Genomic DNA, 21,653 nt, shown 5'->3' with positions numbered 1-21,653 from the left:
TCCACTTCCCCTTGCCCCCTTCCCTGCCTCCCACGCCCATCACCCTAATACAAGCCGCCACCATCTCCTCCCTGGACAACCACAGAAGCCTCCTCTCAGGTCTCCCTGCTTCCATCTTGGCCCTTCTCCGGACCGGTTTCCCATATTGTAGCTAGAGTGATTTTGGAAACAACACTGTGTCTTTCACTCTAAATTAATCAAAGCTTGTGTACAACTGCTTATTAAACAGCCACGTGAGACCATTCAAAGAAACCCTCATTTTGCAAGTAAGGATGTTCCCAAGGTAAGACAGGAAGGACCGAGGTCAGAATTCACCGCACAGGCTTCACTTCAGTGAGTCAGCCATACGGTTTCTCCCAGATAGAGAGTTCATTCTCAATGTGTTAATGGAAGACAAATGAGAGGACGTGGATTGATCTAGAGCCTGCTTTCAGGGCCACAAAATATTAAAATAGGTTGCCAGGAGAAAAGAGAGGGGAGAGCCCTGCCTAAACTTGCGTATTAAGGGTCACTCACATGCAGATCCTTGTGTCTCAGGATCCACCTTCTTTAGCCATGTAGAGCACAGGGGCGGCATTCCAAATCCAACACGATGTGATCCACGTGGGGAGCATAGGATTTCACCGGTTGGATGTGCAGGATTTGGGTCTTCCATGGTTTCCCGTGCACCTGCTGAAGAAGGGTGGCAATACAAGTTTCTGCAGACTCTGCCCACCTCTGCCACTCTGGTTTGGTGGCTGCTGATGGCATTTTTCTCCTAGAATCCCTGGTAGCGCCATTTGTCCATTGGTTGGTGACAATTTGCTGAGGATAAGAAGAATGCTCCTTTTCCATTTCACTGCTTCCAGGAGGCTGGAGAGTCTTCCCTGGGTAAGATTCCACATTTTGGTGGATATGCAAAATGCCCCCCGCATCCCGTCTTAGCAGTTGGCAGGCAATGGGCCAGCCTTCTTCCGAGCTGGGAATCAGCCCCAGGTTCACCCTGTCTGCAATGTTTGAGAGCTTCAGTTTTCTGTTATCCCCAAAGTGTATCTGGCACCGATGTGCTACTCCATTGATATCAAGGTTCTTTCTCAGAGCAACTACCGCATGGGGATTCCACTCACAGGCATGGACGAAGGCAGCCCCAGCATGGACTAGGAAGGGCAATGTAAAATAACCAATCCCCGCATACAGATCCACCAGCACTTCTCCAGCACAGGGCAGCGATGCCACTCGAAGCTTCTCCGTGATGTTTCCGAAGGAGAACATGCACCGGGTCACGTCAAACTTATATCGGATCCCATTATCCACATGCTCTACCCAGCCATCGTCGCCCAGCAGCAGAGTCACTGCTGGGGTTCGAGTGCCATCGGGTGATACCCGCCCTCGTTTGGCCACACGATGGACGCCAAGTGCCGACGCAACAGTCTTCCAGAGTTCTGGTTCCAGATTTTCCCACTGCTTGGCTTGGAAACAGTCCTCGCTCAGCAACAAGAGGTTACCGTGTCGTTGCCAAGATCGGGGCAAATCAGCCTCCAAGTCAGCGGACCACGTCACTCCCCGGCCCTCTACCCAGCGACTCACTTCAAGACGCAGCCTCTGGGCGGGCGAACCACCCTGGGCCTTCTTTGAGGGAACAGGATCCCGGAGCTGCGTTACCCTACAGGTGCTGCCTGGAGCCACACGGTTCCGCAGCTCCTGCAGGTGCCGCTCAGGGAGCGCCTCGCCCAGCACCGGCAGCGCCACCGTGCCATCCGGCATCTTTTCCAGACGGTGCTGTCTATCTAGGAGTTGCTGTTTCTCGAGATACTCTCTGTATCGCTGGGTAAACCGAGGCTCAGTCACAACCGCGACAACAGCCGCGGGCTTCCCAGCTTCCCCTTCCATGTTGCCGGCCCCACATTCCCTCGGATTCCCTCCGCGAGACTCACTCAGATCCCACAGCCCCGGGGCTCTGCATGGGCACCGCGGCAGCGGGAAGCACGGCGCACACGCCGCGGAGCCGGGGTCGGAAGTGACGTTAAATAGGCAGGCCGGAAGTAAGCATTGACGCGCTCGTTGGCAAATAGCGTCGCCGTTACCGTGGTGAGGCCGCTGTCGCCATCTTTGTTGTGGTCAACCGTCCACTGGCTGCAGCCTAAGGGGACATTAATAATAACAAGGAATTCTGTGGGCTTAAAAACGTCTGATTAGTCGGTAAACTCCAGAACCCTCGTGCACTCTCTTCAGTTCCGCTCATGCATCCAAAGAAAGAAGTGCACTTGGAATGATGGGCTGAATTCGGAGAAAGTCTTCCCATGTTCTCATGCTGCTCTCGGGTCATTGTCAGCGGCCGCAGCCTTTGCTGAGAGTGAAGAGCCTACTACAGCTTCCTCATTTCCTTTCCTTGTGCAGATAGTCATCAGCATCTCACTGTCATGCAGTATTAAAACAAAACAAAACAAAACAAAACAAGTATTTGCAAGTTAGAAGGATCTGAGTAAATCATATCACCTCTCAGAATCAGAATCCTCATCAGTAAAATGACTTAGGTTACCTTTCTCAGATGCCTGCCATGATTAAAGATACCATATATAAAGCGCTTTGAACAGTGACTAGCAAAGAGTAGATACTCAAAAGAGATATGTAATAAGTTGAAGTGGTTAGATGGTAGATACTAAATACCTGCTGAAATGCTTTGATACAGCTAATGAGAACAAAGAAGAATTCCCTTACACCTAAACTCAAATAGTTGAAAGTTAGAGTTGTAAGGAAGCCCTATTCTTTTTACTTACTTACTTTTCCCATCGTTCTACACATTAGGATATTGAGACCTAGAGAGTTAACATTCATTAAATTCCCCAGTTCAGGTCTCTCTGTATGAGAGGCACAAGGCTATGGGTAAAACAATTTTTTTTTATTTCTTGACACCTATTCAGTATCACCCAAAGTTGTTGTTGTTGTCATCAGTTTTGTCTCTATGTTTAAAATTCAGATTCCATGAAGAAAATATCACGTGGGAGAGTAGATCCTTTTGGTGCCCTATTTACCCTTGGCACTCACCATTCCTGTATATGCCAACCCAAAGCTTCTAACAAAAGCACTTAGTAGTCAGCCTGATGGCTTTCTCTGCTCACCAGAATTGGCTCAGCATATGTCCAAGGCAGGCCAGAAATGCTGGGGAATAACTGCCCACTGCCACCTCTTGGGTGGCAATCTCAACCAGTGACTGATGGAAGTTGGTGAATAAGTTTCCCAGTTCCATATACCTTAGTTGGTATACCTGTCTCCCAGGGTTCTCTTAGGACTTCAGTTTTTCCATAATCCTCTGTATGCTGTGCATTTTCAATTTCTCTTTTTCTTTTTCTCCTGGATTATTCCCATCAGTATATAAACACACTGCCACTTGCCATCTTTAATTACCTCTCTTGATTCTTCACTTTTACTGATATTTTCAAGTTCATATTTCTCACTATTCCATATTTTCTACTCCCAACTCCAATATCATTTGTCTTTATTATCTCAACTTGGTGTCTAATAGGCATCTCATATTTAATATGTGTAAAATAGATTTTTTCTGCAACTGCTCCCATGTATATAATAATACTATGTTATCCAGCATCCACTCATTTACTCAAGCACTAGATGATAGTTTAGAACTATCTCCTATCACCTCCCCACTCCCACCTTTTCCTCAACTTCCTATTACTATTTGATAATTAACTGCCAGGTGCTATATACTCTATATACTCCATATATTCTATATACCTTGATACTCCAAAATATATGCCAAATTAGCCTACCTCTTTTGATTTCCCTAGCCACCTTCTGGGACATAGGTTACTGCAGTGTCCTTCTCACTGGTTTCTCCTTTAGGGCTCTTACCTTCTTTTTTATTCTCCAACTACCAATCAGGATGAGAATTCTCCAAACATTATGATCCTAACTTTCCCTACTGAAAAACAGTTCCTGCCTACCCATTGTTCAAAGAGTCAGCTTCTTGCCCTGGCCCACCAGACTATGCATGATCTGGTTTCTAAGTATCAGCCTGAGATGGAACTATTCCCCAAGCTAAACACACAACAGGGACTCCAGTCTCCTTTCACTTCCTAAAATAGGCCAAGTCTTTTCTCATGCTTTTATCTTTGGACTCGTTATTCCCTTTGTCTGAAATGCCCTTCCCTCAGATGATGGAATGGCTGAGGATTTGTCTGAAAGTCATCTTCTGGTGGAGCTTTCATTCAACACTCTCTTTTCTCTCCAATGTTAGGTCTACTTAATACTGTTAAATTTGGGGTGCCTGTGTGGCTTAATCCATTAAGTGTCTGACTTGGGCTGGGGTCATGATCTCAGAGACATGGGATCAAGCCCCACCTTGTACTCCCTACTCAGCAAGGAGTCTGTTGGAGATTCTCTTTATCTCCCTGTCCCTATCCCTCTGCCCCTTACCCGGCTCATGCTTTTTTTCTCCTCTGTCTCTCTCTCTAAATAAATAAATCTTTTAAAAAATACTGTTAATTCCTCCTTTAATACTAGATTGCTATTTATTTATTTACTTTTAAATGTCAGTTTTCCCTTGTAGCAAATAATTTTCTCATAGAAAAGGAATGTTCTTTTTCTGTCTACTGCTATATCCCCAGCATCTTCTATATAGTTCTTGGTCACAAGTCATTGCTTGGCAAATACCATAATAATTAAGAGAATGCTTGACCACCAAGAGACTTGAACATGTTTATACCCATTTGAGCAGTAAATCCATTCCATGAATGTAGAATGATCAGAAATTCACACAAAGATCGATAAACTAAAATATTCCTTGCTGTTTTTCTTAAACCTACAGTTGAAAGGTTAAATGAATCATGGTACATCCCTTAGATGGAAATATTAAACAGTTGTTATGATTATAAGAAATATTAATGACACAGGAAGTTACTCCTTATAAAGTGTTAAATTGCAAAATATATACAATTATGCCTTAAATTATATTATTTATTTTAAAAAGTTTATTGGGGCAAGTTCTAAAAATGTGAACAGTCATTCACAGTGATTCCCGATATGATGCAATTATAAGTGATTCCATTTTCTTTTGTACATTTTTCTCCAGTTACTAGTTACATGTGATGAACAAATGTTATCTTTATATCTTAGAAAAATCTTTAGAAAATCCATGAGGCAGTAAAAATGTTGTTTTCTGGGTCTCATATAAATGGAAACTCCCTTTCATTTTATTTGTAGTGGCAGGTGATAAAAATCATGTCTCACAAAGTGTTTTATCTCTAGGTTTCCTTCTGTTCCAAAGTCAGTCTGACACTTTACAACAGTAATTAAAATAACGTAGTACAGACTTTGACCCAAACAAATCCTACTTTTAATCTGAGGTAAACAAAATGTTGGGGGACATGAGTTGAAATGTAACTTAATATTTGAGAGTTGGAAATGATCCTTTAAAAGTTGCAGATTACAAATGATCCCCACTTGTAATGGCCATCTTGATCCACCATCCCTCAAGCACTTGACTTCATTTTCCCCACCATTTCCATCATGTGAATTCATTGAAACGACAGCAAAGCAAAAGCAATCAGCAATGACAATAATAAAGAAGCTTGTAGACAACCCATGAGTTCCAACACAGAAGAAGATGATTACTTAGTAAAGAAATAGGTCAGAGAAATTACCTGGAGAGGCAAGGAGAGGGTGGGCAACTTTATTATAAGCTGCCTCTCCCAAAGTGGCTAGAATTATTTAATTCCATATGAATTTTAGTCCGAGAGCCCCCAGCTGGGGATGAGTCTGTAACCACCTCTTCTTGATGAAATGCCAAAACCCCGAAGACCAAGGGACCATCCACCAGCCTGTATTATGAGAGGTGGCATTCAATTCTTTAAGGGCCGTCAGCTTTCACATAGGTAGGGGGTTCTGAACGGTGTTGGGCTGGCTGTATACACAAGGGCTTTCCTGCATAGCTTGAGAGATCCTGGAGGCTAGAAATAAAGCGAAATAATTGCTTTTATTTTCTTAATCTTCTCTTCCTTCCATTCTTCACTCCACTTGCTGCACATGGCATGCTGTTCCCTTCCCTTTGGTACCTCTTCATTTGTTCATTCATTTTAGCATCACCGCTGCAGTTTTTGAACAACTGTTTGCTAACTTCCTTTCACGGAACTCTATTCTGAGCTGAAGATAGACTCAAGAATACTTCTGAGGCCATGAGTTAAGTGCTACTAGAGTTGCCATTTCAAGTGCTTTGTGAGCATGGAGGAGAGATCAAGCCATCTTTCTTTTGCATTTTGAAGAACACAAAATGTTCTCTTTGCTTTTCCTCCTGCCTCACTGAATGCTGCTTCTTATGGGTGTACTTGTCTACCTCCCCTCACTGCTACCAGCACCCACTACATTTGATGTTTCCCAGATGCTTCACACTCAACACTTCCAAAATTGAACTCAGCTCGTGTTCTCCTCTTTAGCTCATGAAATGCTCCTGCCAGTCTCCTAGTTGTTCATGTCACAAACCTGGGACTTTTCTTTTACTTATGCTTCTCCCTTGCCCTCAGTGCTCACAACAAAACCACTGCCATTCTGAATGGACTTTCGTGCTGCATAGTTCCCCAGAGAATCCCCTTCTCCCTGCACCGGTGACAGTGCCCTAGATCATGTCCCACAGTTTTCTGAGTGGATCGCCCACCTTTGTTTATTTCACCAATAACATACTATTACTTTACTCCTTTTATTTTATGTCAGAGTATTCGAACTGAAAACCAAGATGGTAAAGAATTTTTTCACAAGCTTTGTTTTATTATATAAAGAGCTACATTGTCACATTACAAAGTTCATTATGCCATAATTCAATGTTCCATTATGGCACATGGGCTTTGAATAATTCATATTATAATACTCAGAGCTTGAGACTTTGTAATATTTACATTTGTAAAATGCAAAAATAACAAATTTTAATAAAATTCTTTCCATAAAAAGTTCTCACTTTAATTCGCTAGTAATTTTATTCCATCGTGGCCAGAGAACATACATGTATACTTTCAATCCTTTTCGATTTATCGAGGCTTCATTTTATAACCTAGCACATGGTCTTGACTTGAGAATGTACCACGTGCACTTGAGAAGAATGTGTGTTCTGCTGTTGCTGTGGAGTGTCCTGTAGTTGTCTGTTAGCCTGTATCCTTTTAACTTATTAGGTAAAGTAATTTTGTGGTCATTACAATTAACAACCATAGCCTCAATTCAAGAACTAGAATACCTAGTATCAAGTACTGATCTAGACACATGGTCCTCTCCTATTCCCATGCACTCAACACACTCCTTCCCTTTGCTACGGTTCACTTTCATGACTGGTCTCACTGCTCAGACAGTTCCCTTCCTAAGGCCAGTCAGAACATCCTCAGGAAAGCCTTTTCTAACCTCCTATCCATCACCCCAATAAGGAAAATCCCTACCAGTGATTCTCATAGCACCATGTTCTTTTCATAGAGCTCTTTCCAGCTATATTTTTTCATTTTTAAATTTGGTTAATTGCTATCTTCCCACAAGTGTGTAAGTTTCGGGGTGGAGGAGGTGGTAAGGAGCTGGATTTCCCTTCATTATTGTATTTCCTTATTGTATCTATGAGAACCTGCCACATATACTACATTCTAATAAAATATCTGTAGAATGAACACATGAGTGAGTGAGTGAGTGAGTGAGTGAGTGAGTGAATGAATGAATGAATGATGGGAGAAGAAAGATCTGCAGGAATGACAGTTCAGGGCTCAAGTGAGCGTTTTTAGTTCCAAGATGGTACCACTAGATGGCAGCAATAATCAGCATCAAAGTAGTTGCAGCCTCTGAGTAAAGTTCTTGGCTTTCTTTCTTTCTGTTTTTTGTTGTTGTTGTTTTTTAAAGATTCATTTATTTATTTTAGAGAGAGAATGCGAGAGAGAAAGGGTAGTACGGGGAGGGACAGAGGGAGAGAATTTTCAAGCAGACTCCCTACTGAGCATGGAGCCTGAAGCAGGTAGATCCCACGTTCTACTGAGATCATGACCTAAGTGGAAACCAAAGGCCAGACACCCAACTGACTGAGCCACCCAGGCACCCCAAGTTCTTGGGTTTCTAATGGTTTAAATGTCCAGGCCTCCTCAGGGAGCCCACAATGCCCCCACGGCCTTTCTTCATTCAGTTCTATTAGTCATCCCTTATTGACATGGCCAATTGAGATGCATGAATGTGTGTGGCAGCAAGTAATAAAACTCCCAGCAAACAGCAGCTCAACAGTGAGTAGGGAGGTATATATTTTTTAATACAAAAAGAAGCCCAGGGCTTGTGTAGTGGTTCAGGGAACTCCCCAGTAAAGCTGGCTCATCAGCTTTAGTGTGACTCTTTTATCTTTGAGGTTTCAATATGGGCACTATACTTCTGGGTTCTGTGAGCACACTGAGGTAGAAAGAATAGGGCACAGCAAAAGAAAGAAATGCCTACCCCTCCAGTACAGAAAAGGGTGCCAAGTCCACCCCTGACTACTGGGGATGCTGGGGGGTGGGCTGGCTTTACTTTTTGATTATAGGGCAAACTGAGGACATATAGGGAGAGTGAGCAAACATCAGCCATTAAGTGCATTCCTTTAGGCAGTAAGTGAAAAAGCCCCTGGAAACAACACAGAGGCTCTGGAGAGGAGTTTGGATGAAAGATAGGAAGGAGACACAAGAACAAAGACTAACATCCATGAAGAAGTTTTAAAATATAGTTTAGCTAAGAAAGGGCTGAGCTGACTCTTGTTGCCTTCCATTTCATCCAGCAAACTCAGAATTCAAATTCAACCGGGAATCATCATTTTCAGGAAGTCCTTCCAGACTTATCTTTCCTTTTCCTCCTATCCTGGCTTTTAAAAAAATTTTAAAGGACAATGTTAAAAAAAATTTCAAGTAATTTTTTTTAAGTAGGTTCCAAGCCCAGTGTGGGGCTCGATCTCACAACTCCAAGATCAAGAGTCTGCATGCAACATGGACTAAGCCAGCCAGGCACCCCATATTTAAAAGTATTTTTAATAGTGGCACTGAGGAAAATAATAAGTAACATTATAATATGCTTGCCATGTGCCAGGTACTGATTTCAATGTTTTATATTAACAAACTTTTCCAAGAACTCTGTGAGGTGTTTGCAGTTACCATTCATGTTTTTTTTTTTAAGAATTATTTATTTGTTTATTTATGATAGAGAGAGAGAGAGAGAGGCAGAGACACAGGAAGAGGGAGAAACAGGCTCCATGCTGGGAGCCCGACGTAGGACTCGATCCCGGGACCCCAGGATCACACCCTGGGCCAAAGGCAGGCACTAAACCGCTGAGCCACCCAGGGATCCCCACCATTCATGTTTTTTAAAAAGGATATTACCATTGTCTCCCAGCAAGGACGTGGTGCAGCCAGCATTCACATTCAGGCCAGCTGACTCCTGAGTCTACATTTTTTTAAAAAAGATTTTATTTATTTATTTGACAGAGAGAGAGAGAGAGAGACTGAGTGAACACAAACGGGGAAAGGCAGAGTAGAGGGTGAGGGAGAAGCAGGTTCCCCGCTGAGCAGAGAGTCTGACTTGGGATTCTATCTCAGGACCCTGAGATGACAACTGGAGCCAAAATCAAGAGTTGGACACTCAACCGACCAAGACAACCAGGCACCTCTGGGTCTACATGTTTAACCCTTGCCCCATGCTGCTGTCCAGCAAAGTTGGCATATGTTTTCAGAGGTTTCCAAAATAATGCTATGTGCTCCAAGGGCATGCAGGATGGTCCCAGTGGGTAGGGAGGGGAAATACTAAATTTTTCTTATTTCAATTCATTTTTTGTGTCCATATCTTTACATTTTTAATCTGAATATATGTAATGAAGTAACTAGCATATTAGCACCATAACTCTTTTCCAACATTTATTAGTAAAATACACAGATGCATGTTTCAGAGCTCTCTGGGTCAAAGAGGTACGTACAGGTTAAAGCCTGAGTTTTTTAGAAAGGCTGAGTGTATTTGTCCTACTAGGCATCTCCACCAGGGGGTGCTTTTGTGAACAGAGACTGGTGATATTTCCAAAGGGAGGGCTTAGGGGTTTCATCACTTCCTATGGCTGCAGTGAGGATTCTGTGAACACACTCTCCATCTTCCTTCTACTCACTGGATTTTTTTTTTTTTTTACCCAGCTGGCTGGTCCATTCACCTTTAGGCTTTAGGAAGTCACTACAGAAGATGACTTAACACAGCCCAGGGTGAAGGCAGAAGAGCATTCCTGTTCCTCATCTCCACCCAAACAGTCTTTACCCTTAAACTCAGCTCAGGCATCACTTCCCTACCTCCCTCCCCGCAAAAAAATTGTGCCCCCCTCCCCCTACCACTCCCTCTATCCAAGGATCGCATGCCTTTGTTAGTGTGCCATTAAAATCTGTTCATTTCTCATTTATGGCACATGCCACAGGGTACAGAGATCCACTTTGCTATCAGTGACCCCCTCAAGAGCAGGGGGCCACATTTTCTTCTCTCTGGCCTTACAGCTCAGCACAGTGCTTAGGCAAGGAGGTGCACAGTAAGTAATTATTAGTCCAGAAATGACTTTTCAGAGTCAGGTTGTTCTGTTTTCAGGCAACTAAATGTGAACTATCTGTGAGACAAGGATCCATCAAAATCCTAGAGGACAACACAGGCAACGCCCTTTTTGAACTTGGCCACAGCAACTTCTTGCAAGATACATCTTATGAAGGCAAGGGAAACAAAAGCAAAATTGAACTATTGGGGCTTCATCAAGATAAAAAGCTTCTGCACAGCAAAAGAAACAGTCAACAAAACCAAAAGACAACCTACAGAATGGGAGAAGATATTCACAAATGACATATAGGATAAAGGGCTAGTGTCCAAGATCTATAAAGAATTTATTAAACTCAACAGCAAAGAAACAAACAATCCAATCATGAAATGGGCAAAAGACATGAACAGAAGTTTCACCAAAGAAGACATAGACATGGCCAACAAGCGCATGAGAAAATGCTCTGCATCACTTGCCATCAGGGAAATACAAATCAAAACCACAATGAGATACCACCTCACACCAGTGAGAATGGGGAAAATTAACAAGACAGGAAACAACAAATGTTGGAGAGGATGTGGTGAAAGGGGAACCCTCTTGCACTGTTGGTGGGAATGTGAACTGGTGCAGCCACTCTGGAAAACTGTGTGGAGGTTCCTCAAAGAGTTAAAAATAGATCTGCCCTACAACTCAGCAATTGCACTGCTGGGGATTCACCCCAAAGATACAGATGCAATGAAACACCGGGACACCTGCACCCCGATGTTTATAGCAGCAATGTCCACAATAGCCAAACTGTGGAAGGAGCCTCAGTGTCCATCGAAAGATGAGTGGATAAAGAAGCTGTGGTCTATGTATACGATGGAATATTCCTCAGCCATTAGAAACGACAAATACCCACCATTTGCTTCAACGTGGATGGAACTGGAGGGTATTATGCTGAGTGAAGCAAGTCAATCGGAGAAGGACAAACATTATATGGTCTCATTCATATGGGGAATATAAAAAATAGTGAAAGGTATTAAAGGGGAAAAGGAGAGAAACTGAGTGGGAAATATCAGAGAGGGAGACAGAACATTAGAGACTCCTAACTCTGGGAATCGAACAAGGGGTAGTGGAAAGGGAGGTGGGTGGGGAGTTGGGGTGACTAGGTGACGGGCACTGAGGTGGGCACTTGACGGGATGAACACTGGGCGTTATGCTATATGTTGGGAAATTGAGCTCCAATAAAAAAAATATACAAAAAATGAACTGTCTCACTCAGCTGAATTAAGGAATGGTGGCTCCATTTACACAAAAATTCATCTTTGGGAAAGATTAGCTTGTGAGTTACTTTGCTGTTCTGAGAAGCAGATCTATTGGGATGGCAATAAAGCTTAAGCTTCAGGTCCTGTCAGGTGCATAAGCTCCTTCCAAAGACTCTGGGTGAGGCCTTTCACAGTGGTTTCACAGGGTCCTGTGTTTTAGTAAAATTTGCAAAAGTCAGAGGACTTAACCACAAGTGGTTAGGATCACTGTGTCGCTCCATGCCACCTTCTCCTCTGGTAGGGTGTGGATATGGGTGTTTTGGGGTAGGTGAAGTTAAGATGGGATACATTTAGTCTGGCTTAGTGGGATACATTTATGTGATCACAGTCTCTTTGGTGTGTAGAGTCAGATTCTTGACCATTCAGGTTTAGGAATAGCTTCCAGAGATAATTCTATGGCTGGCCACTGGATTTACCCAGCCTCTTGACACAAAAGTATAGGACCAGATGTCCCGTGGTGATGTGAGCATGTTCTTGGATGCTGGGCCCTGGAAGGATGTGAGTCATGGAGGAGAAACCAAGGTTCAAAAGTAAGGCATCAGTAGCTAATGTGCAGAAAGGTTCTTTTAACATTCAGGCATGTACATTTTTATTTTTTTAAGATTTATTTATTTATTTGAAGACAGAGAGAGCAGGGGCGAGGGGCAGAGGGAGAGACAGTCCCAAGCAGACTCCATGCTAAGCATGGAACCTAACATGGGGCTTGATCTCATGACCCTGAGATCATGACCCGAGCTGAAACCAAGAGTCAGTCACTTACTGACTGAACCACCCAGGTGCCCCTGGCATGTACACTTTTAAATACAGTACTCAGTTCTCAATAATGTCTGGGTAATATTCTGTTAGGAATATACTAGATAACACAGCACATCCATTAAAAATGTGCCATACATTAGAAAAGAACTTAGGAGTAGGATATTTTTTTAAGTAATCTCAACACCCAACATGGGGCTTGAACTCATGACCCTGAGATCAAGAGTCACACACTCTATCAACTGAGCCAGGGAGGTGCACCAAGAGTAAGATATTTGGTGAGATACCACATCCGACACAAGTTCAACTCACTGAGACACATGCTTCCCATTTAAAAACACACAGCACTCCTTAAACTGCTCAAATGGAATATCCAAGCAAGAATCTTGCTGCAGGTCTTGTTCTAGCCTCCATGTCTTAATCTCTATACCACTCGTTGTTCAACCTCAGGAGTACTCAACTTTCTGGGTTAGATCTCCCTTTGACAGAATTCAGTGAAAGCATGAATATCCCAAAAAAGGAAACTTTCTGTAGGACAAGAACAGAGAATGGAGAGCGAGAAGGAACCTGGCTCTCCGATGTTGGCAGCGGAGTCAGTACCTGACAAGGAGAGGTGGTCTTACCTGGTGCCTAGGTCTCACTTTGGCCTTTCTCTCAACTTATTAGTCTTAAAAATGATAAATGGGTAATTTCTCTGACAATATGCTTCAATTTTTTGATCAAAAATTTTTAAGGGATCCCTGGGTGGTGCAGCGGTTTAGCGCCTGCCTTTGGCCCAGGGCATGATCCTGGAGACCCGGGATCGAATCCCACATCGGGCTCCCGGTGCATGGAGCCTGCTTCTCCCTCTGCCTGTGTCTCTGTCTCTCTCTCTCTCTGTGACTATCATACATAAATAAATTAAAAAAAATTTAAATTGCTGGCTGAGGATTTTCCAAATTTTACAGTTCTTGTGTAAAACTAACAACAACAACAAAAAAGCCAGAGGCACACTCCCTTATGTCAACTACATCGACGCAGTTCAGGTCAGAAAATTTTAGAGCAGTGGCAAAACATACTTTTCACATAAAAACACTTAAAAGAGGGGCACCTGGGTGGCTCAGTGGTTGAGTGTCTGCTTTTGGCTCAGGTGGTGATCCTGGGGTCCTGGGATTGAGCCCTGCATCAGGATCCCTGCAAGGACACTGCTTCTCCTTCTGCCTATGTCTCTGCCTCTTTCTCTGTGTCTCTCATGAATAAATAAATAAAATCTTAAAAAAAATTTTAAAAGATATTGGTGCAACTTTGTTTCTTCTGTATAAAACCAAAGGAGATAGTAATTTGTTATTTGCTGTTAATGCCCCAACGATGAATAAACTAAAATCCTGTTTTGTCATTATTGTATACATTAATAAAATGTGTACTTTTTAAATTTAAAAATTGGATGGTGGGGGACCTGAGTGGCTCAGTCAGTGAACCGTCTACCTTCGGCTCAGGTCATGATCTCGGGATCCTGGGATCAAGCCCCACATCAGGCTCCCTGCTCAATGGGGAGTTTGCTTTTTCCTCTGACCACCCCACCCCCACTCATGCTTTCTCTCTCTCTCTCTCTCTGTCTCTAAGAAATAAATAAAATCTTTAAAAAATATTAGATGGCAACACATACATTTGAGTTTGTCAGAATTCTTATGCTCATAGGCCACAAACTAGTAGCGATAAGACCAGCAAGAATGTCTGTGAAGTTGCATGTTTTATACATTCCAACAGCTGATCATAAAAACATGTCAATCAACCATGTTAGAGGAGACACTGAATCATATTTTTACTATGTAGAAAAGGATACTATAAAACTGTTGTCACATGTAGAAGGGATCAAAGAATATGCAGCCAAATAGAAAAAAATATCTTACTTAGGTGCATTAAACACTTAATACTGTTATTTTTCTATTTTGTGATGTTTGTGTAATGTTCGTCAAGTTTTTTTTAAAGTCAGCAAAAAAATGTTGGAATTTCTTTTCTTATTCTAGATACATATTTGCTTTTGTTCCTACTTTTATATTTGTGATTTTATATTCTTTTTTTTTCCATTTTTGAGGTACAATTGACATATAACATTGTATTAGTTTCAGATGCACAACATAATGATTCCATGCTTGCATATAGTGATATCAGCACAAAAGTCAAGATAACATTCATCACCACACACAAATTGTTACAAATTGTTTTTTCTTGTCATGAGAACTTTTCAGATCTACTCTCCTAGGAACTTTTAAATATGCAACACAGTCATGTTAGCTGTAGTCACCATGCTGTACATTACATTGCAATTATTTTATAATTGGTAATTTATATTTTTTGGCCCCTTAAAAGTGCCACAAATTTCTAAGTCCCAGGCCCCACAGAACCTGGATCTGCTACTGGATGTTCCGCAAATGTCCTGGGGTTGCTCAGAGAAAGGACCAAGCTTACCCTTCTCTTCCTTTCAGCCTTGGGCACCATTAGCATGGGCTGGGGTACCTGCAGGGTGCAAGCTGCTGGCAGAGTTCACTCTTTTTCTCCATGAGTGGTCCTGGACACTTATCCACTACATTTGGGACAAGCAGTGGTTGCTTCACTATCTATAATTCAACTTCATTTTTAACCTAAAGTTTTTCTTTCTTCTAGCTGATAGGAAATTAAACTCATCCCTGGGGTTCTCCCCACTGAGGGTTGGGCCATGGTTTTGGAGATGCTCTAAACACCGCAAATTTTGACATGATTTCAAGATGATGGTGATGCCAAGGCACAGGGAAATGGGGGTTCTGGTCAGCTCTCACTACACTTATGTGCATCTGCATGGTTTCTTGGCATGTCTGCCATACTTCTGAGTCGAGGACTTTTTCAGGAGACCTCATATGTGCCCAGACAAAACCCAGAGGGTTTAGAAACCCATTCTAGGATGTGGGGCCTGCTTCCTTCTTCACTCGGGAGCCACAGAACTCTCGTTTTCCCCATCCTGCATTTTTTGCAGAATGTCCCTTGTCAATTTGGCTTGGGCTATACCTGGGAATCCTCTCTGATCTTGGGGATTCGGGTTTGGGGAAGAATTTCAGGAAGCCATTTCCTGTTACATCCCTCCCAAAGTCACAGGCAATAAGCCTTGTAAATGTGCATGAGAACAAAGGGAAACAGAGGTACCTGAGAAAAGCCAAAGCTTGTAAATGAAATTTACTTTGAAATTTACTTTGAAATATGGCCTAATGCATGTATTTATTATGAATTATTTATTCCGATATAATATAATTATTATATTTATTATAAAATAAATAATTACTTATTATTTATTATTATGTCTGTCAGGCCTTGTCCTATGAAAGCCTTACCATTTCATATAACCTGCATGATGGATGGACCTATGAGTCTTGTCTTACATCTGCTTTACTGATGGTGAAGTTGAGCCCCAGAGAGACTCACTAAGTGATGCAAGATGATGCAAGCTATGTGTGGTGTGAGCCCAGGCGAGGCAATCCTCACATGCACTGTATCATGAGGGCAGGCGTGTGGGGCGTCGCTGTGGAATCCAGGGCAGATCTGGTGTCAGGGAGAGACAGAGCTGGGCCCATGGACGCAGCAGCTCAACATGTTAATTCTTGTGCAATCCAGGGCATGTCACTTAAATTATCTGGCCCTCAATTTCCACACCAATAAATTCACCATGTAGACCTAAATTCTCTGTGCCCCAATTTCCTCACAAGAAAATTAATAATGCCCAGCTGGATGGCATCAAATGCTCTTTCTAGTCCAGACATCCTGTGGCTCCAAACCATCTTTTAAATTCCAGCCACCAGAGTGGCTTCTCTCAACATGCCCCCCAACACAAACACATACAAACACCATCTGAATGATCTGATGGAGCACGTTTAAAAAGCACATTGAAGCTCTCAACACTGAGCACTTGCGCTTTACCCAGCGCTGTGCAAGATGAGGAGGGGACAGAGGTTAAAAGGTCAGACATGGATTTAGGTCTTCAGGAGGTTCTTTTAGGGAGATTTCCACTCCTGGTTTCATCATTTCTACCATGTTACCCAAGGCAAGTCACTTAAGCTCTCTGAGCTTCAGTTTGTCCTTACATGGGTGACAATAATTGTACCCCTTACAGAATTGCTGGAGAGTTCCAGAAGATTATGCATATGAAGTCCTCAATAAACTGCCTGGCACACAGTGAAGGTTTAAAGCTTTCTGGCTGTTGCTTCATCATCATCGTCATCATCATCACTCTAGAACAAAGCTTCATCATGGAAGATGCTCAGAGAGGTGTTTTCATTCATTGCATACATAAACAAACTACTTCCATAGCCAAATAAAATAAAATCCATGCTGGTACCTTGTTGGTGTTGCTTACTTTCTTACCTGTTTTCTGTCTTATGGTATTATAGAAGCCACATCACAGAGTCATTAGAATTACAGGAGAGGATGAGGCCAAGTTGGCCACCGTGTTTCATAATATCACCAAAGTGAGGGAAGCACACTTGTAGGTCAGCATTCCCATCTGCACCCAATCAGCTCACAGTGAGGGCACCCTGGAGAGACCCCTGTCAGAGCCTCCCTCATCTTGCTCTGTCCAGAAAATGGCATCACTGCCTGCCCAGCCTTTCAAGAACAAGTTTCAGGAGTCACCCTGCCATTTTTCCTTTCTCACTCCTCTACAACCAATCCTTCAGCAAGTGCGGTCTGTTCAAGATCCAAAATATATCTTGAGTATGTCCCCAGCTCTCCATCCTCATTGTCTCCACCATTATGTCTTGCCCAGATTACTCTAGCTTTAAGCTGGAATCCCCAGTTGTACCTAGAATTTGTTCTTTATGCAGCAGCCAGAGCTCTCTTATTAAAACATAAATCAGATGTCTCTCCCCCAGTTCAAAACTGTTCAATGTCTTCTCAATGCTCTTTGGATAAAATTTAACCTACACACTCCACAAAGCCCAGTATGGTCTGGCCTGCTGACTCCCACAGAATGGTCCAAGCTCTTGGCTGTCTGCCAGCATTTACAATCAGCTTCCTCTCTAGGGGATGCTCTTCCCTAGGTCTTCGTATGGGTCCCCCTTTTTCATCCTTATGTCTCAGCTCAAATGTTACTTCCTCATTCAGGGCATTCTTCACCCACCTTGTCTGAAGTGACCTTTCCTAGGTGGTTTTTCCTCAATCTCCTGCTGATTTCCTCAGTGTGTTCCCATAACTTGTTAACTTTCCACATTTGTTCATTCATTATATAGTGTGTATCTCCAGTTCTTTCATCCAGGTCACAAAGTTTCCTGTCGTGTTCATCACTGTATTCCTCAGTGCTTAGCAAAGTGACCAGTACACAGTAAATGTTCAATAAATGATTCTTGAATGAGTGACTATATGATTAAGGAACATGTAAGTGAGTGAATGATGAAAGAACATCTCATTGTCCTAGATTGAGTCTTGGATAGCAATCTGCTCCGCTTGGCTGAATGGTGTATGTTGGGGTAGGGTGGCCTAGTGGGAGACTCAACCCATGAGAGGGGGCACTCAGAAGGAATCCAAGGACACAACCTGAAAGTGCCAGAGGGGTCTCTTATGATACTCCCTAAAGAGTCCATCAAGGTCAGACAGGAGGAGTGCATTCTAGACAATATGGAGTGTTGGGAATGCTTGAGTAGCAAAGTGGTTTCACTCTATATCCCTACTCAAGGGAATGAGTCTTGAGGGAAAGGAAGAGAGTCACAAGCTCCCTACCAATAAATTGACAAGTTGCAGGAAAGGGCGGCAGTGTCTGGTACCAGACTGAATTCTGGAGGGCCACAATCTCATTCTTTTCCTCTGAATCCCTGGCCACAGACAGATATGGGCCACCTCAGCCTGCTCTTATCAGCTCTTCTCAACTCCTCCCTTTTTAAGCTGTGGAAGTATGAAAGAATGGATTCTGTATTTAAATATTCATGTCATTGAAGACCAGGAATAACTGCGTTGGTGTTACACTGTATGCATCATTTAGGAAATTTCCAAAGTTAATTTATGTCTACATCTGATTGTTATGAATGTACTTAAGTGCCTGGCTCCTGCATAAAGTTCCACTGTAATTATTTTATATTTGTTATATACACATCACAGAAATTTCAGTCTAAGAATTCTCACGCTGTCTTAATAATTTTTATTAATTTTAACAATTTTTAATGCTTGAGGGGAGCTTGCTACTTTATAAAGAAAAGAAACAATATCACAAGTCTATCTTATGTGGAAGAACAGACTATTGTGTGTTGGATTTGTTTTAGCAAGGGATCTGTCATAGTTAAAAGTTAGAACTAGGGCTAATGTCTGTAAATAAGATACCCTCAGAAAGAAAATATTACAATTTTTGCACTGATATTGACAATTAAAACAATTTATTTATTTAAACAGGAGTAGCATCCATTTATCACATTTAGTGTTGTCTTTTCGAAAGGGAACTGCTTGAACTGCACTTAGGACAATTGAATAGATCTTATATTTCTGGTATAGATCACCCAAGTCAATATTTTATAAAGCAATGATTCTCTGCAAGAAAGTGCTCTCATTTCAGCTACTTGGTAGGATTTCATAATAAAGCTAAATGAGAATTGAAGTGACTGAATCTGCTAAAAGCAATTTCTAGTTTTAACATCAGTTTTCTTTCCTCTGTCATGTCTCATAAGTGAGAAAATTTAAAGATCATGTTGTTGGATCATAATGTAAAGCCTAAGCAGTCATTTGTAAGCATTGTGTTTTTTTAAAAAAATTTTATTTATTTATTTATTTATTTATTTATTTATTTATTTATTTATTTATTTATGGAGTAGGGAAGGAGCATAGGGAGAGGGACAAACAGACTCTGGACTGAGTGCGGAGCTGGAGGCAGGGCTCAATCTCACGATCCTGAGGATCATGACTTGAGCCAAAATCAAGAGCCAAGGGCTTAACCAGCTAAACCACCCAGGTGCCCTGTCATTTGTAAGCTTCTATATGCCACTGGTAATTTATTACTTGAATTGCTACCACTCCACCCCAGTTATGAAATTTCCTGCTTACCCATGCCAAAGTAGAGCTTCTTCAGGATGATTACTAGCATGAAAATCATTTGAAGCTCATCTTAAAGATGCAGGTTCTTGGGCCCTACCCCAAACCGTGGAATTGGAAACCTTAGTGACAAGGGTACCTCTCCCTCATACAAGTTCAACTAGATGGCTTTTATTTTTCTCACAGCAAGAAATCTGGAGGTAGGAAGAGTAGGGTGGTATGGCAGCTTCATGATGCCTTCAGAGACCAGAGATCCTTCTGGCTTTCTCGTATTTCTTCATTCTCATGCCCTTAAAATGTCTGCTCCATCTGTGAGCACTGAGTTGCATTGCAGGAAGAAGAAAGAGAGAAAGTCAAAAGGCCACAGTGTTGAGTCTGCCACCCTTAATATGCTTCCTTAGGTGCTCCACCCACTGGATTTCTCACTTATTTCTCATAAATTTTTTTCCTTCCTGAGTTTCTTCAATCGCATCTGATGGTTTAAACAAAAGTTATATGCCATCTGATATATACTGTTCAATGTATGTAGAGGAAATACTTAAGACAGCTATATTAAAAAGAGGGGAAGGAAGAGAGACATAAATAGAATATGAATTAAAAATAATTTTTTTATATATTTTTTAATTTTTAAAAAAAGATTTTATTTCTTCATTCATGAGAGACAGAGAGAGAGAGAGAGAGAGAGGGGCAGGGACACAGGCAGAGGGAGAAGAAGGCTCCACTCAGAGAGCCCGATGTGGGACTCAGTCCTGGGTCTCCAGAATCAGACCCTGGGCTGAAGGTGGTGCTAAACCGCTGAGCCACCCGTGCTGCCCTTAAAAATAATTTCTAATTGCATCAGAAATATAAAATACTTAGGGATCAATCTAATGGAAAATGTATAAGAATTGTACACTGAAAACTATAAGACCTTGCTCAGAGAAATTAAAGGCCTAGATATATTGGGAGATGTTCATGAATTAGAAGGTGCAATATTGCTAAGATGCCAGTTCTTCCAAAATTTTTCTTTGGATTCAATGCAATCAAAATCCTATGGGCTCTTTGGATTCAATGCAATCAAGATCCTATGGATCTGTCAATCCAATTGACAGATTGGTCCTAAAATTTATATGTAAATGCAAAGTACTGAGAATAGCCAAAGCAATATTGGACATGGCTTGACATATTCTGTATAATGCTACAGAATAAAGACAGTTTGAAATTGGTATAAGGATGGAAAAAAGGACCATGAAACTAAATAAAGAGTCCAGAAATATACTGGCACATATAGGGCTTAGTGATTTTTTGATAAAGACAAAAGGCTGTTCAGTGGGAAGAAGAAAGACTTTTCAATAAATCATGTTTCAACAACTGGACATTCATAAGGGGAAAAATGAATCCTGATCTCTACCTCACATAATACAGAAAAAAATATTTAAAATGGATCATCAACCTAGATATAAAAGCTAAAACTATGAAGTTTCTAGATGAAAGCATAGCAGATTATATTTGTAAATGGCATAGAAAAAGATTTCTTGGAATGCAAAAGGCACTAACCATAGGAGAAAAAAACATGGTACATTAGACATCATAGAAATAAAAACTTTCTGCTTATCAAAAAGTAAATGGGGATATTCACAGTACCATGTAAAGTTCTCTAGCAAACCAAAAACAAAAAGACAAAATACCCTACCACCCAAAAAATTAGTACACACATAAAGAGACATATCACACACATACACAAAGACCTAAAAATAGGCAATCAACACATATAAAAGTGCTCAATAGTTCATGAAAATGCAAACTGAAATCATAATGAGACACCAATACACACCTACTAGAGTGGCTAAAATGAAAAATACTGACAACACCAAATGTGGGCAAGGATATGGGAAAATTAAAATCCTCATGCATTGCTGGGTGTAAATGTAAAATGGTATAATCTCTCTGGAAAACTGGCAGTTTCTTATAAAGTTAAACAGGTATTTATCCTATGCCCAACATAGCCACTTTCATGTGTTTATTCAAGAGAGTTGAAATCATCTGCCCACAAAAATAAGATTGTTTGTAGCTGTTTTATTTAT

The 21,653-nt window shown here is 41.7% G+C and overlaps 1 protein-coding gene across 4 annotated transcripts in view; it reads right to left on the bottom strand.

Annotated features, from left to right (window-relative positions):
• TRMT12 (tRNA methyltransferase 12 homolog) overlaps nt 1–21,653 on the bottom strand; it is a 53,736-nt gene that overhangs the window by 2,815 nt on the left and 29,268 nt on the right. For 2 of the 4 annotated variants that reach the window (XR_005368615.1, XM_038555459.1), the window contains exon 2: nt 517–2,394. Coding sequence is in view for 3 of the 4 variants with exons in the window: in XM_038555459.1 (XP_038411387.1) it covers nt 550–1,869 (1,320 nt within the window). In the remaining variant the exon portion in view is untranslated. The remainder of the gene's footprint in view (nt 1–516; nt 2,395–21,653) is intronic. The other 2 variants (XM_038555461.1, XM_038555460.1) reach the window with 2 other exon arrangements.

The sequence above is a fragment of the Canis lupus genome, chromosome 13, assembly GCF_011100685.1.
Source record: "Canis lupus familiaris isolate Mischka breed German Shepherd chromosome 13, alternate assembly UU_Cfam_GSD_1.0, whole genome shotgun sequence".
NCBI classification, from domain to species: domain Eukaryota; kingdom Metazoa; phylum Chordata; class Mammalia; order Carnivora; family Canidae; genus Canis; species Canis lupus.
This window is presented reverse-complemented; position numbering and strand designations above follow the sequence as displayed.